General features: G+C 51.8%; 4 protein-coding genes across 4 annotated transcripts; 2 read left to right on the top strand and 2 right to left on the bottom strand.

Moving 5' to 3' along the window:
• Nucleotides 1–886: 886 nt before the first annotated feature.
• Nucleotides 887–2,182, top strand: BROUX77_005377 (uncharacterized protein; the record flags this gene model as incomplete). Its single annotated transcript, XM_073750244.1, has 1 exon — nucleotides 887–2,182. The coding sequence occupies one exon, from the start codon at nucleotides 887–889 to the stop codon at nucleotides 2,180–2,182; it is 1,296 nt and encodes a 431-aa protein (XP_073604263.1).
• A 2,649-nt stretch (nucleotides 2,183–4,831) lies between these two features.
• Nucleotides 4,832–6,586, bottom strand: BROUX77_005376 (uncharacterized protein; the record flags this gene model as incomplete). Its single annotated transcript, XM_073750242.1, has 3 exons — nucleotides 4,832–5,788; nucleotides 5,851–6,131; nucleotides 6,220–6,586. 3 exons carry the CDS (start codon nucleotides 6,584–6,586, stop codon nucleotides 4,832–4,834), a joined length of 1,605 nt encoding a protein of 534 aa, XP_073604262.1.
• A 2,294-nt stretch (nucleotides 6,587–8,880) lies between these two features.
• Nucleotides 8,881–10,527, bottom strand: BROUX77_005375 (uncharacterized protein; the record flags this gene model as incomplete). Its single annotated transcript, XM_073750241.1, has 1 exon — nucleotides 8,881–10,527. One exon carries the CDS (start codon nucleotides 10,525–10,527, stop codon nucleotides 8,881–8,883), a length of 1,647 nt encoding a protein of 548 aa, XP_073604261.1.
• Nucleotides 10,528–12,461: 1,934 nt separating this feature from the next.
• On the top strand, nucleotides 12,462–13,833 carry BROUX77_005374 (uncharacterized protein; the record flags this gene model as incomplete). The annotated part of the gene is made up of 3 exons (XM_073750240.1): nucleotides 12,462–12,914; nucleotides 12,980–13,193; nucleotides 13,283–13,833. 3 exons carry the CDS (start codon nucleotides 12,462–12,464, stop codon nucleotides 13,831–13,833), a joined length of 1,218 nt encoding a protein of 405 aa, XP_073604260.1.
• Between the last annotated feature and the right edge of the window lie 175 nt (nucleotides 13,834–14,008).

Genomic DNA, 14,008 nt, shown 5'->3' with positions numbered 1-14,008 from the left:
CGATATGCTCACGAAGTGATCAATACGATTCAAGACTATGGAACACATGTGGCTGTGGAGGCTGTGGGTGCGGAAGAGGAACTTGGGGCAGAGCAAGCTTGGGCAAATTAGATAGAAATAAAAAGTGCATGGCGTCTAAAGATCGTAAAAAGGTCCTGATGTCAGGGCTGAGAATATGTCAAAACTGAAGGTTCCTGTTTCGTGAGGCCGAGGAGGTGGCTCGTCTATGTCAAACGTCTGTTCGTTGTGTAGTTACACTTAGACGTTCATATGAATTGAAAAGATCAGATGGCATGCTTCTACCTCGGGAAATAACTGCGTATAACAGGGCTGCATTTCGTTGGAGATTTCTTTCAACGACAGCGAGAACTACTTGGGATTTATCAACTACAGTAGTCTATGTTAATGTAGACAAATACGTATTGAGAGGGAATTTTGTCCATGGAGTCGCCACTTTGGTCCTTCCTTTTATCAGCCCAGTCGTTGGGGGCTTAGATCGAGAGTCTAAAGATCATGTCGCAAGTCACGGACCTTTCATGGTACCGAGTGATACCAACATTGACTTGACTTGACTATATCGATCGTCTAAATGTGAGCACGAGCATAAGGGTGTGCAGTAACGAGCGAAGAAACCAGCTAGAAAACTCGTAGTCTTGTGGTGTGCGTTGTAGTAGAGCCTGGTGTACCGTGTGTAGGCCGGCTGTGTCGATTAGAGTGCAAAAAGGCTAGGGAAAGCCTTTGGCACATCATCGCGATCCAAGTATTAATAGAGACCCATCAACCTCCTCTTTGGATGATTTTTTGGCTCCACATCTCCACTCTCATCCAACTTTACACATCTTATTCACTTTTCCACATTCTTTTCCAAGTTCACTCTTCATTTGACATGGCTCCTTCGTTTTCATCTCTTCTTGTCACGAGCCTGGCTGCCTCCCAGATCGCCCTGGCGCTACCTACATCTCCTCTAGCGTCTTCGGCAGATGTCTCCTCGTCAGCTCCCGGTACTTGGTCCGCGAAGCAAGCCCTTGACTTCGGCTATTCTTTGGATGGTACTGCATCCCTTGCCGAGATATACAGCAAGTACAAGGTTCTCATGCCCCAGGATCTGAAAGATGCACTAAACAGGAACCAGAAGCGCGGTGTCATCTCCACCCCTTCACTTCCAGTGGGAACCTGTGGTAGCAAGTTTGCAATCGCTACCAAGATAGGTCTGATTGAACCCAGGATCTACAATCTCATCTTTGACACCGCATTTAACGGTCTTTGGGTTCATTCGCCAGAGACTGCAAACCCCAAGGTCTTGCAGGGTTCCTACACTTATAAAGGGTTTTCCACCAGCGATCTACTAGAGGACTATCACTGGGAAATCGAGGATCCGAATGGAAACACAGCTTCAGGTGTTGGATATATCGAGGTAGTGTCCATTAGTGGCCTTACTATTAAAAAACAGGTCATACAGGTTGCGGAAACTGCGCCCAGCAACTTCCACAATATTCCATCTGTCTCTGGAGTCATTGGTATGGGTCTCTTCACTTCTGAATCGCTGGGCTTCTTTCCAGATGTTGGATTTGTAAGCAACGCCGACTCTCAGCTGGACAAACAGCTCTTTACGGTTGATATTAAGCATTGCTCAACTGGACAAGTCGACTTTGGCTTCGTTGATGAGAACTCGTACAAGTCAAGGGTTGGATACAGCCAAGTGGACAAGAGCCAAGGCTACTGGAACTTCACAGCCCAAATCCTTGGAAATGTTGACGCTAAAACGCTTGACCATAGCTTGGTCGATGAAGAGCGCCTAGAGCATGTCGTTGCTGACAGTGCTAGCGATCTTTTGATGCTGCCCCTCAAATACATAGAGGAGTACTACGACAAGGTTGAGAATGCCAAGTACAGCAAGGAACACGCCGGCTACGTCTTCCCATGCGCCAGTCAACTGCTCGACTTCACTTTCTTATCTGGTCAGATGTCAATCCATATCCCCGGCAGATACCTCAAGCTAAACCGGGTCGATGAGGACGCTGATCTTTGCTTTGGTGGACTGCAGTCTTCTAATGAGCTTGGCGTGAATGTCCTCGGTAGTCCTGCTTTCAAATCTGGATTTGTGGTATTTGATCTAGAAAATTTGGAGATTGGCTGGGGGCAAAAACTACTAGTAGATGAGAACTATGGCTGGGTGAACTAAGACAGAGTGAGTGAAGATTTGTTGTGGCTCATAAGACAAAATCCCGGGTCAATTATTCGGTAGCATGTGTTGGTAGAACGTTGGTTTGTTCAATAGTTAGCTATTTAAAAAGAAACAAAGAATAGAATATTTTAGCTTAATATCTATCTATATGATTCCCGACATTTTTTTCATGGAGTGCCTGTAATAGTATTCATGTCCACGGAGATTGTTATTCTCAATTCCAGACAAAGCAGTGACGCAACTACAAAGGTTACCGACGTGTTAAAATGACTCTATCCGCGAGATACGCACTCTTTGCAAGGACTTTGAACTCCGCCCAAGCTTCTCTACCATTGTGATGACGCCAATGTATCCAAGTCTCGTATTCTAACATGGTTCTATTTCAGGTTTGTGCAAATCACTGAGCCCAGATGGGATCACAATCACCATGACGAAAGCTTGATGCTCTCCATGGGACATGTCAGATACATTTGATTTTTTGATTATATTTTTAAACGTCTACTGACTGAATTGAATTGAACTTACTATTTCACGCCTACCTCATGTTATTTGGTCCGCCTGTTTCGTGAGGAACTGTCATTTCTAATTCATTTCATTTCATCTATTTTGCATCATTCGGAGTGTTCGTCAAAGACTCACAAGATGACCAGGCAGGTCCTGGCAACCTGGCAGCGGCATAACCGGCTGCCGGGATCCTCCGATTCGGACTGCCTTGGTGACTGTAGCCTCCCAGCTCCGAAGAAACTGTAGACACCGACTCGGGATCTCGCTGCTAGGAAACGACCACTTATCTCGGTCGCAGAGAACTGACATAAACCGTGATTTCGTAGTCAACTTCCACATACGACCATAGCTTGTAGAAAGCACGGGATCCCGTCCGCTCTCCCTTAGTTAACCTACAAAGCGCTGGACTAGTACTACGGTGGGTGACCACGTGGGAATCCCCAGTGTTGTATGTCACTTTTTACATCGTCAGTCTGCTGTGGAGTTGAGTTTTCGCTCTCGCCCAATTTTCCATTTTCCTTATAGACTCTTCTCAGACGCTGCTCTATCACATACGACCATAGCCTGTGGAGAATACGGGGTCCCGTCTGCTCCCCCTTAGTCAAGCCACAGAGCGCCGAACCAGTAGTATGGTGGGTGACCACATGCGAATCCTCGGTGTTGTATGTTTTTGCTTTTTGCTCTACAGGATTTCATGGTTACACAAAGATTATCATCGCCAATCTTGTCACTATCGCGCCTGGTGGGAGGCAGAGGGTCGCAACACCAGACCTCACCTGCGCCACCCGGTGCAGGCCCCGAAGAAGGCTTGGACAAGTCTCCTTGACGAGACCGATCGCAACCTCGCCTGCGCGGTGCTGACAGCTTTGTCAGGACACGGCGACTTTGCGGCCTATCACCGCCGTTTCGAGCACGAGGATGCCGTGCTCTCCTGTCCCCTCTGCGGAGCCGACACGTGCCCGGAGCACATCTGGGTTTGCCACCACAACCCACAGCGGGCGTCCAGCAGCTTCTTTCAGAAGTTGTTCGGTACCAAGCGCGGAGCCTGCTGGCTCACCGCCGCATGAGGCCGGACATGCAGGCGCAAGACGCGGCCCCTCCCGCGCTCCCTCTGCCACCTGGAGACGGCGTACCCTCGGGGTCTCCCCCTTAGCGCGTTTGCGCTGCCATCACCTCCTTTTTCCTACTTGTTTCTCTCTTTATTTGTACTTCCCTTTGTTGTTTCCTTTGTATTTGTTTTTATGTTTTGCCTGCATCAGCGGCGAGGCCAGGACTCTGGGTCAGGTTTGGGGCCACACAAGCAAAGGACAGCCTCTGGGCTGGGCGGGTGGACACACTTTAGTCATTACACTTCGTGCGGGGGGTTTCTGTATGCATGGTTTGGATTTTGGGTTTCTGTTTCTGTATGTAACTTCTGGTACTACTTGTAGTCCCCTGTCGTATGCCGAGAATACCTCGCGAGTAGACAAGTTAAATAAAGACCTTCATTCATTCATTCCTTTCTATGTGAACTTACAATGTTCTGGAATATACGTTCCGTATAAGGACAGCAGTGAGTCCTCTTATTGAATACTATCACTAACTAACAAACCCGCTACGAACAATGAAAAATAATCACTACTGAACCAAGAATTTCAGTCTTGCCTGTAAGCTACAAAATCGCCAAGGATTGCTTAAAACATTGTATTTGTTAGATTCATGGTCCCAAACTGTGGGAAAGCTATTACTTTTTCGTAAAAGGTGAATGCGCTCGCTCATGCTGATATGGTGAACAGTAATGGGAAAAGAGGAAAGAAGAAGAGGGAGGGGGGGAATCACACACGACGTCCAGTAAATCCAAGGGAATGAATATGAAGTGAAAATAAAAAGCCTCTTCTCGGCAATTTTGAATTCCCGAGGAGTGGTCCCGCTGGTAATGGCAACTGGGTCCTGGACGTAGCGTAGCGTTGTTGTTTCAGTAAACTCTAGAGGGTATCCAAAGATGCTATATGTACGAAAGATTGCTAGGTCGCGAAAGAGAAGAAAAAAAAAGAAGAACGGCTGCAAGCGGATGCGAGAAGACTGCGACAACGATTTGGAATTTTCTTTTTCCATGGCCAGGCCAATTATTTATTGGCCATAAGCTCATGGCTCATAGCACTCTCATTGCTCCTCATGAGTCGGCGGGCCTGTGTAGTTTTTACGGCCCCATACAACGTACCACATGGCAGCAATTCCCATAGACGCGACAAACACGGCGGGTGCATAGTTGACCGTGGACGCAGTCACGGGAAGGTAAGACGGCATGCAGAAAAGCGGCAGGGCCAGTGCCGACCAAGCCAGTGAGACAATGTTGCAAAAGGTTCCTAGGCCATTGCCAAGAGGGAATTTGGCGGCCTTGAGATGTTTCCGGCCATTCAGCAAGCTGATGCCAATGGGCGTCGCGTAGGACGAGGTCAGGCAAATGACACCAACACCCGAAAAGGCGTTGAAGGCAGCAGAAGAGCCAAAGTAGATGGAGCCCAGAGCAATCTGAACAAGCATAGACAGAATCATGGCGTTTAGCGGCACATCTAGCTTGTGGTTAATCTCCTTCCACCAGTGCGAGCCGGGAATAGCGCCGTCGCGAGCAAAGGCCCAGATACAGCGCGATGTGGCAGTGGTGCAACCAATGCCGCAAATTAACGCAAGCACCATGATGGGAATGAGGAGGCCAAATGCACCACCGGCAGAACCAACAGCAGACTTGATAATGGTGGGGACGGGCTGACCCGAGGGCAGGTTGATCAGCATGACAATGTCGGGGAGGACATAGACCAGGGGAATCAGGAAAAGCAGGCCAGCAATGGTGTTAAAGAAGATGGTGGCGACCATGGCACGGGGAACCTGGACGGCAGGGTTGTGGACCTCCTCACACATGGAAATAACCATGCCAGTCGACGAAGTAGCATAGCCGGCGTGGAGCAGGCCAACACAGAATGACCAGCCCGAAACCCAGCCCGAGTTTGTCTCAAAGTGCGTGAAGACATACTTTGAGGTGTGGCGGCCTTCCTTGGCCAGTACTAGAATACAAACAGCAATAGCAATTACGCCGGCAAAGGTCCAGTAGATGGCGGCAGTCTAAAACGAGGCATGTTAGCCGGGCTGATGGGGCACAGACTGGCGGAGTAGGAAACACTAACATCGAGCCAAGGCAGATACTTGTTGCATAGCGAGGAAACCAGGTTGCAGAAAATGGTGATGCCGAGGAAGATCAAGAAGGTCTGGTACTTTGTGGCCGGGAAGACGTCGTTGCCGTCAGAGTCGGTAAACACGTTGATGCAGGCCACATAAAACAGCGTAGTTCCAAAGTTGACAGCGAGCGTGATAGTCACGTTGCCAACAACATAGAGCCAGCCGGTGATCCAAGCGGCAAGCCGACGCCAAGCAGGCGGGGCAAGCATAAATGACTGGTAGTATACGCCTGTTACAGGGAGGTTAGACTCGTAACGATACATTAAGATGCAGTACACATAGAATTAGCCCGGGCCAAGGGAAGGGAGAGGACCGACCTCCTGCAGTGGGGTAAACACTGGTGATCTCGCCCAATGACGCAGCCACGCAGAGAATGATGGCTGAGACGGCCACCCAGCCCCAGATGATGTCGACCGGGCCGCCGTTGATTAGCGGATAGAAGAGGGTAGTAGCCAGTCCATAAGGAATCGAAGCCAGCACGAACGACATAAAGGCAACCTGCCAGGTTGAGCGGTTTCTGGTCAGCTCGGGCTTGTAGCCCAAGTCTTCAAGGGCGTGGTCGGCGGCGGTCTCCGAGCCCTCGGGAGACGACACCATGCCGTCTTCGGGATCGGCTTTTTTCCAATCGGGGCGGCCTGGCGCAGCGGCGCCGAGGTCCTGTGGAATCACGTGACTATTACTCATGGCGAGGGAAGCCGTGTGTGTCTATGTAAACAATCGGAGGCTTAGAGCAGACGAATAGACGGTCGTGGAGGCTAAGCAATTCGGGAGCGGCGCAAGGGCGCAAGGAGCGGGAGATTGACAGGCGGCTCGGGAACAAGGAAAAAAAGAGAAAAAAAAAGGAAAGCCAAATGCGAAAAGAAACGGGCAGCGTTCAAGAAAAAAAAAAGAAGACCGCAAGAATGCCCCCAAAAAGTAGCGCGCGCAACAGCGGAGAATGAAGCACAAAAAAAAGAAAGACAAAGTCGAGAAAGACAAGAAGAGCTGGAATTTCGCCGGCGGCTCTGCCAGCCTTTTTAGCGTGGACTCGGATCAAGGAGGAACGTTTGCTGGACTGAACTTGGAAGGTGCGACGCTGCAAGGCAAGCAAGTACCTGCCCTATGTGTTTTGGAATCCGCGAGGCAGTTGCCGTTGCGTTGTGAGCCCAAAGCTTTTTTTCGGCGATTTTATGTGGACAATAAAAGTCTATCCATCCGGGCTGTCCTTTTGCTGGTGTTTTGTCGGCTTGTTGTCTGATACTTTGCTCTGGATCTTGGCCTGATTTTTAAGAGCGCACTCGAGGATCAGAGACAAAAGTGGGGAGCTTGCCAGTACTATGCATACACTTCTGTGTATGTATGCACGCAGTTACATACAGCTACAACGTGCTAGTTGGTAGCCATCTCCATAATGTTCTCGAGTGTAGATCTCGGCTTCTAGTCCCAGTCTCTCCTTCTGTGGTCTGGGACGGCACTGTCCCACGCTGCTGGCTGATGGCGTGCAGGTGTCTTGAGATAGAGTGACATATGCATAATCTCAGCCGCACGTGTCTCCATAGATCTTGTCATCTTTAGAGAGCCGGTACCTGGTTGGTCTAGCTTTGCGCCCTGGAACGCCTTATGACGCGACTGACGTGCCATTTCTCCTCCACACCGCAGCCTGTGTTACTGCTTGGGAGTACATCTCTACCAACAGACTCGTGGACGGCGCAGGTCAACTCCGCGATATGACAATCCCAGCCACTGGACTGTCCCGTAGCACCCCAAGTCACTATCAGCACCGTATCGCCGCCCTGCCTGTCAAGCCATCGATTTTGACATGTGAAATGCCAAAGTTTGTTGGGGAGAAACAAAGCACCTAGCACGGCCTGTGCATCGCTCGCTTGAGACGAAAGAAAGCTGCCGTGATTTGCATGGATCAGGGCGTGTACTTTATGCATCTTGCTATTTTCACATGCTTTTTTTCCACTTGTTTGCTTGGCCAGCCTGCTCGTGCGTTCTTATTTCGTCCAATGCCCTTTTGGCGCAACCAACAATCTCTCCAGGGACTTTTTTTTTTCCTGTCTGCATTTTTTGGTTCAAGAGCGGGACGGGAGAGCGACATTGGCAGCGGCCAAGAAAGACATTGTGCGCACGCCAAATCCTCTAGTTATAACTAGAAGAATAGAACAATTCAGCTTGAGAGTGGCAGCTAAGCTCCCATTAACGTCATAGCAAAAGCCCAAGAAAATGACGACGGGACGGCTTCCCTAAGGCCCAGCGACGAACCATCCCAAAGGCACCAAGCACCAAAGCTAGACTTGGCGCCAGACAATTCCGCAGCAAGTTACCATGAAGAGTGGAGCCAGATGCTCAGAGGGAGAACTGGCAGAGGGAGGAATAGAACGACACGTGCAGACTTCGATGCGTCTTGTTAACTAGCTTTTTCACTGGTGTAGTTTTTTTTTTTATTCATTACTCGCATGGAGCCTGGTAGGGTTATGGCAAGTACTGGTGTAGTTGATTACTTGTATATTGTACTTGTGATGTTGCACAGCAGCTCGCATTTTCACATGTCAAAATCCAAATTTGTTGAGAAGTTCTGTGTGATAACGCGTCTTCGTTATTACCATAGCCAAGATTCTGCTTGAACCAATCAAATCCACGCTTATTATTAAAAACCGGTGATAGCCCTATATACACATCAACCCTACTAGGTATAAACCCTAATCATATGCCAAAAAAAAAAAAACGTCGTTTCGTCATTCCCTTGTCACTCCAGGGTGGCTTTCCCAACAGTTTTTTTTTTCCGAACCTTTTCAACAAAGCTTGACCCAAATCTGCAAACCATCACACGTGAAAAAAAAACAAGGTTCCTTGCCATAATCAGGCCCTAGGAAAGCGGCCTGTATGTGCAGGTGTATACCGCCCGGAAATTATACCCTAAATCAGGATGTGTTTAAATTGCAACGCTCTTATCATAATATTTGTCACCGCTGGACCGCTTCAGCCCTCTCTGGTTACAAACCCTTTTCCTGAGGCATCAAAGACAAGGCCTGCTTTTCCGCTGTTGCGTCTTCCGGGCCGTCGGCGACTTTGGGAGAATCTTCGTTGCCAAAGATGGTCTTGGCAACAAACGTTTCGGTGGGCGGCGACAGAGTCGACAGCGCCCAGTACAGGAAGACGGACGTGGTGAAGCCAAAGAGGTAGTTGAAGGAGTATAGATTCGCAGCGCCCTTGCTGATATCCACAGAGTCGGGATCGATGGCCTTGGCCAGGCCCGGTAGATTTGGCGACGAGCAGCAGATGACGGTCGCCAGGGCGCGCCAATTGATGCCGTGCCAGTAGTGGTAGCGGCCGTCTGGGTTGTACATGGCCGGGACATCGACATGGAGGCGGCGGACCAGCCAATAGTCGGACACGATGATGCCGGCAATGGGGCCGAGGAACACGGCATAGCCACCCATGAAGGCGAGGAAGGATGAGGCCGAGGCCAGGATCTTCCACGGCACAAAGACCCAGCCACCGGCGATAGCCGTGATGATGCAGCCGCGGTGGATGTTGACCCATTTGGGGAACAGCACTGTCAGGTCGTTGGCGGCGCTGATGCAGTTGGACGTAATGTTGGAGCCGACCTGCACAATGAACCAGGCCACGGCTGCGAAGAATGCGGCCGCACGACCTCCGCTGCCCATCTCCAGCCACCTGGCAAGGATGTCCAGCGGGTTCCACAGATACTCGCCCCAGATAGCGTTTCCGGCCGACGTGGTGATGATGCCAATGACGGAGCACACGGTGAAGATGAGTGGGATAAAAGGCAGCTGGATGAACTGGCCGTTACGGGTCTTGCTGTATCGAGAAAAGTCGGCAATGTTGCAGGCCATGGTCGACCACGAGCCCGTGATGGACGTCATGCACGACAACCACAGCCACGCCTTGTTGCTGCCGCTGACCGAAGCCTCCTGGTCAAAGATGTTACCGGCGCCCCCGGCCTTGTTAATACACCAACCCATCGTGGCCAGCGCGACGATGGGCGCAACAATCATCTTGACGATGAACAGCCACTTGAGGCGGCGCGGCGGGATCAGCAGCAGTGGCATCTGCACAACCCAGAATAAAAAGTACGAGATCATGCCCTTGGTGGTCATTCCGGCGTCATCGGGCAGGTGGTTCTTGATATTGGCGTAGGACGGCCAGATGGCCTCGAGCATGATGGTGATGCACTGGGAGCCACTGACACTCTGCACGCCCAGCCAAAAGGCGGCTAGCACGGCACGCGATACAATACAGTAGTAGGCAAAATAGTAGCCGAAGCCGGCGCGCACAACCACGGAAAAGGGCACGTGCAGACGCGCGCCCATGGCTCCGTTGAGCACCATGGGAATAGCCACGACGGTGGTAGCAACAACGACAATGGGGATGGCATCGCGCCACGTTAGTCCCACGGCGATGATGGACGACGCGGCCTGCCACGTACCAATGTTGATGGCGTCGCTGCACCAGTAGCCCATCCACGTCCAGATGCTCCATGTGCGCATGGACATCGGCACGGGGTCCATGTCGGCATTGGTCCAGACGTGCGACGGAGCCAAGGTGGAGGTCTGCTTGGGCAACTTCCAGCTGTCCAAGCTCCTAGTCTTGGCCTTGGCATTTTGAAGCCACGACATTGTGGGAGGAGACACACGCAGATGCGGGCACGGAGACACGGCACAGAAACTCGGGGGGGGGGGGGGGGGGGGGAGCAGAAAGGCGGAACGGAGCCGGACGGGAAAAGGAAATAAAAAAGACAAGGAACGCGCCTATTTTCTTTTGTTATGGGGGGGTCTTTAGCGAGAGGCAGAACCACAGACAGGGTGATCCATGAACTTTGCAGGGTGCCCTCACTGTATGTATGGCGTTAGTGGCAAGGAGCAAAGGAGCAAAGGAGGGAGCGCGGGGAGGAAGCGAGTCGAGACGCGCAAATGCGACAATTATGGAAGAAAGGAGTCGGGCCAGAAAACAAGATTGAAAAGGACGCTGGTTCTTGGGACTGCCGAGCCGCTTTCTATAAAGAATCGACGGGAGCGGCAGAGACAGGGCCTCGAAGACCAGGGCTACGATGGAAAAGGAGGTTTCCGCCCGGGTGTTGTAGAGATGCTACGGCGTTATCATATCGTCAAATCAAGATGCAGGGCCTCAACCCTCAGGCTCACGCACAAGGACGGCAAGACCTGGACAGATGTACACTTCAGAACTGAAGCTTGTATGTGGTCGTCAGATCTTGCAAGAAGCCATGTCTCTGGGCTTGTCTCATTGCAGGATATAATGGACATGGACACATACACACCAACCATGCGGGGGTACATTCGGGCAAGGGTTACTGACTTTGATGGCACCCAGATGGATCGCCTGGAGTGCAGCGAGCTGACATGTTGCACGGAAGGAGCCAAACATTGGCTGTTCTAGTCCGAGGGTGAGCAGGAGATGGTGGCGGATGAAGGGAGTGAGGCGAGAGAGACTAAGATGAAGATGCGCAAGGGTATACATGTATGCTTGTAAAGAGTTGATGCATAGAAAAAGGATATCGCTTTAACGGATGCGCCACACCTGCCGGGCGCCATGACATCACGTGACAGCGAGACGTCACGCGAGAAGGGTGATCCATGCCCTGTTTGGCAGCATCTTGCAGACTGAGGAGCCGAGCGTAAGATGCAGGATGCAGACTGCTCAGCCAGGCCGGACAAGTTTCATCTCGGGCGGATGAAGCAGCCAGGGAAAAAAAGTGAAGCAGAAAGAGACAAGAGGCATGCGGCCGGCCAAGACTTGGGGCCTAGTCACGGGCCCAGACGGAGCAACGGCAGCACGGACGAGACGCAACAGCAGCGAGAAAGATCAACAATGGGGGCTATAGACGGACGTAATATAGTCAGGTAAATGGGCCTGAGGCTATATATACAAGTGCACGTCACGTAGCATGAGGACGTGAATACTACAAGGGCAGATCGCGGCAGCGTGACGAAGGCCATGGCGACGGCCCCGCGTGATGGGCACTTTGTACTAGTACTTGGCTCGGTAGTTGAAGTGTGCCTCTGTCTGGGGCTGCATGGGTACCTCTACTTTTGCCTCTGGCTCCGTCTCTGTCTTCATGTATCTCTCTTCACTTCGGTGTCCGTCCACGCTGTCGATTAAACGATAGACCTCCTGCTGCATGATCTCGGTTTGCACTGATCTCATCCTGCGTGGAAACAAAGCAACAACCCACCACCAAGAAGGCAATTGTCCCCGTCCAGAAACCGCCTGACTCGTATGATGTTTGCAATTCTCGCGCGAGTCTTTCCAGAGCCGTGAGTAGAAAAAAAAGAATAGAGACAAGGAACGGAGTCCACATTTTTTTTCCCCAGGTTTTATTCTCTATTTATTTTTGGGAAGGTGCGGACGGGCATATCTACAAGGGAAGACCTTTATCGTGGGTAGTTTCCCATTTAATAACTGCCGGCGTCCTTCCATTTGTCGGGCAGACTACATCTCCTCTTTCGTTTTTTTATTATTTTCTTCTTTTTCTTTTCTTTTTTCATGTTCGTATTTTCTGTCATATTTGTCTTTTCCCATCTCCTCACCAAAAATGCCTGCCGCCATATATCCCAGTTCTACCCACTTTGAGATCCGCCCGCTGCCCGCACCGCTGCAAAAGGACTCCCGCATTGGCGCCCAAGTATGCTTCCGGGATACAGACTCTTCCGACTCCGGCCCGGGCTCCGGCCCGCGCCTGGTCGACCCCGAAGCGCTGGATGAGTCGGACAGAGAGCTGCTGCAAACGGCGCTCTGGGAACACTCGGTGCTGGTGTTCAAGAAGCAAAAGGGCATCCACCCCGCCGTGCTGCCTGTGTTGGCCGGCGTCTGGGACGACAAGGTCAAGGAAACCCACTCGGCCGGCGAGAAGATGGTCACCGACAAAGACAACATTCTGTCCCGCAATGGCGGTAACCGCATTCCCCGCGCACCAATGGTCAGCATCCTGGGCAGCGGCCGCTTCGAAAACTACGAAGATATCCCTGAGCTCAATTTGCGCCATGTCGTAAGTTGCCAGTCCGGCCCCCTGGCTGGTACCCCCTGCAGCTAACCATCTGCCGAATGTCACAGAACCAAAAGGAATTCCATGCTGAACCACTTTCGCCTGAAGAGGTTGCTGCCGGCCAGACCCGCTTTTATCGGTGGCACATGGATATGCCACTCCACCGTCGCTTGCCGGGCCGTGTAACCTTGATACACGGGCTTGTGATACCCGAGGGTGGAGACCAGCGAGTAGTGTTTGACGAGGGCGACGAGATGTCGATTGCGCCTGGAGCAACAGCGTGTAAGTGATTCAGTACATATTCAGGCCCGGGGACCAAACCCGGCTCCTCCTCCCCTTTCCGTCATGCCGCTAACGCCTTGGGCTTGCAGTCATTTCTGGCTCTCGTGCCTTTGACAATCTGTCGCCCGAAGAGCAAGAATGGGCTCTCAACACCACTGTGCAATATGCCCCGCGCCCCTACGAATGGATCCGTGACTGCCGCGCCACTTCGGACGGGCTGACCATCTCCAGCGCCGACCAGGAGCGGCCGCTCGACGACCTGCCCGAGTGGACGTGGGCCGACTCGCAGACCCACCCGATGGTCTGGAAGCACCCACTGTACGCCGACCGGCCGCTGCTCCAGATTGTCGGCTGCTGCGTGTATGCGCTGCGCACAACGGACCCGGCCACGGGCGCCGTCACGGAGATAACGGATATCCGCAGTGTGCGCGCCAAAATCCGCTCGCTGATGAAGAAGACAGTCCGCCCGCAGCACATCTATGCACATGCGTGGGAAGAGGGCGATTTGGTTGTGTTCCATAATAAGGGTGTCTGGCACTCGATCACGGGTAATCTGGATGACCAGAAGAGGCTGCTGTGGCAGTGCACAATGGAGAGTGGCGAGATGCCCGAGGCGGCGCGGCCAGCAAGGACGACGTAAGGGCGAGCAAAGGAGCTGGCCTGGAGGCTGTTTTTCTGTCTTTTTGTATTATATGCTGCTGGGTGGTATAGCCTTACGGAAGGTTGGCGTTTTCTCTTTTTCTTTTCCTTTCTGTCACTTCCTTCTAGCCTTTTATGAATTAATCAGCGCCAATACAAACGTTGGGAGTCGTAAC

Source organism: Berkeleyomyces rouxiae (assembly GCF_048999995.1).
Source record: "Berkeleyomyces rouxiae strain 22BRR77 chromosome Unknown BrBRR77_ptg000005l, whole genome shotgun sequence".
In the NCBI taxonomy this organism is placed as follows: domain Eukaryota; kingdom Fungi; phylum Ascomycota; class Sordariomycetes; order Microascales; family Ceratocystidaceae; genus Berkeleyomyces; species Berkeleyomyces rouxiae.
This window is presented reverse-complemented; position numbering and strand designations above follow the sequence as displayed.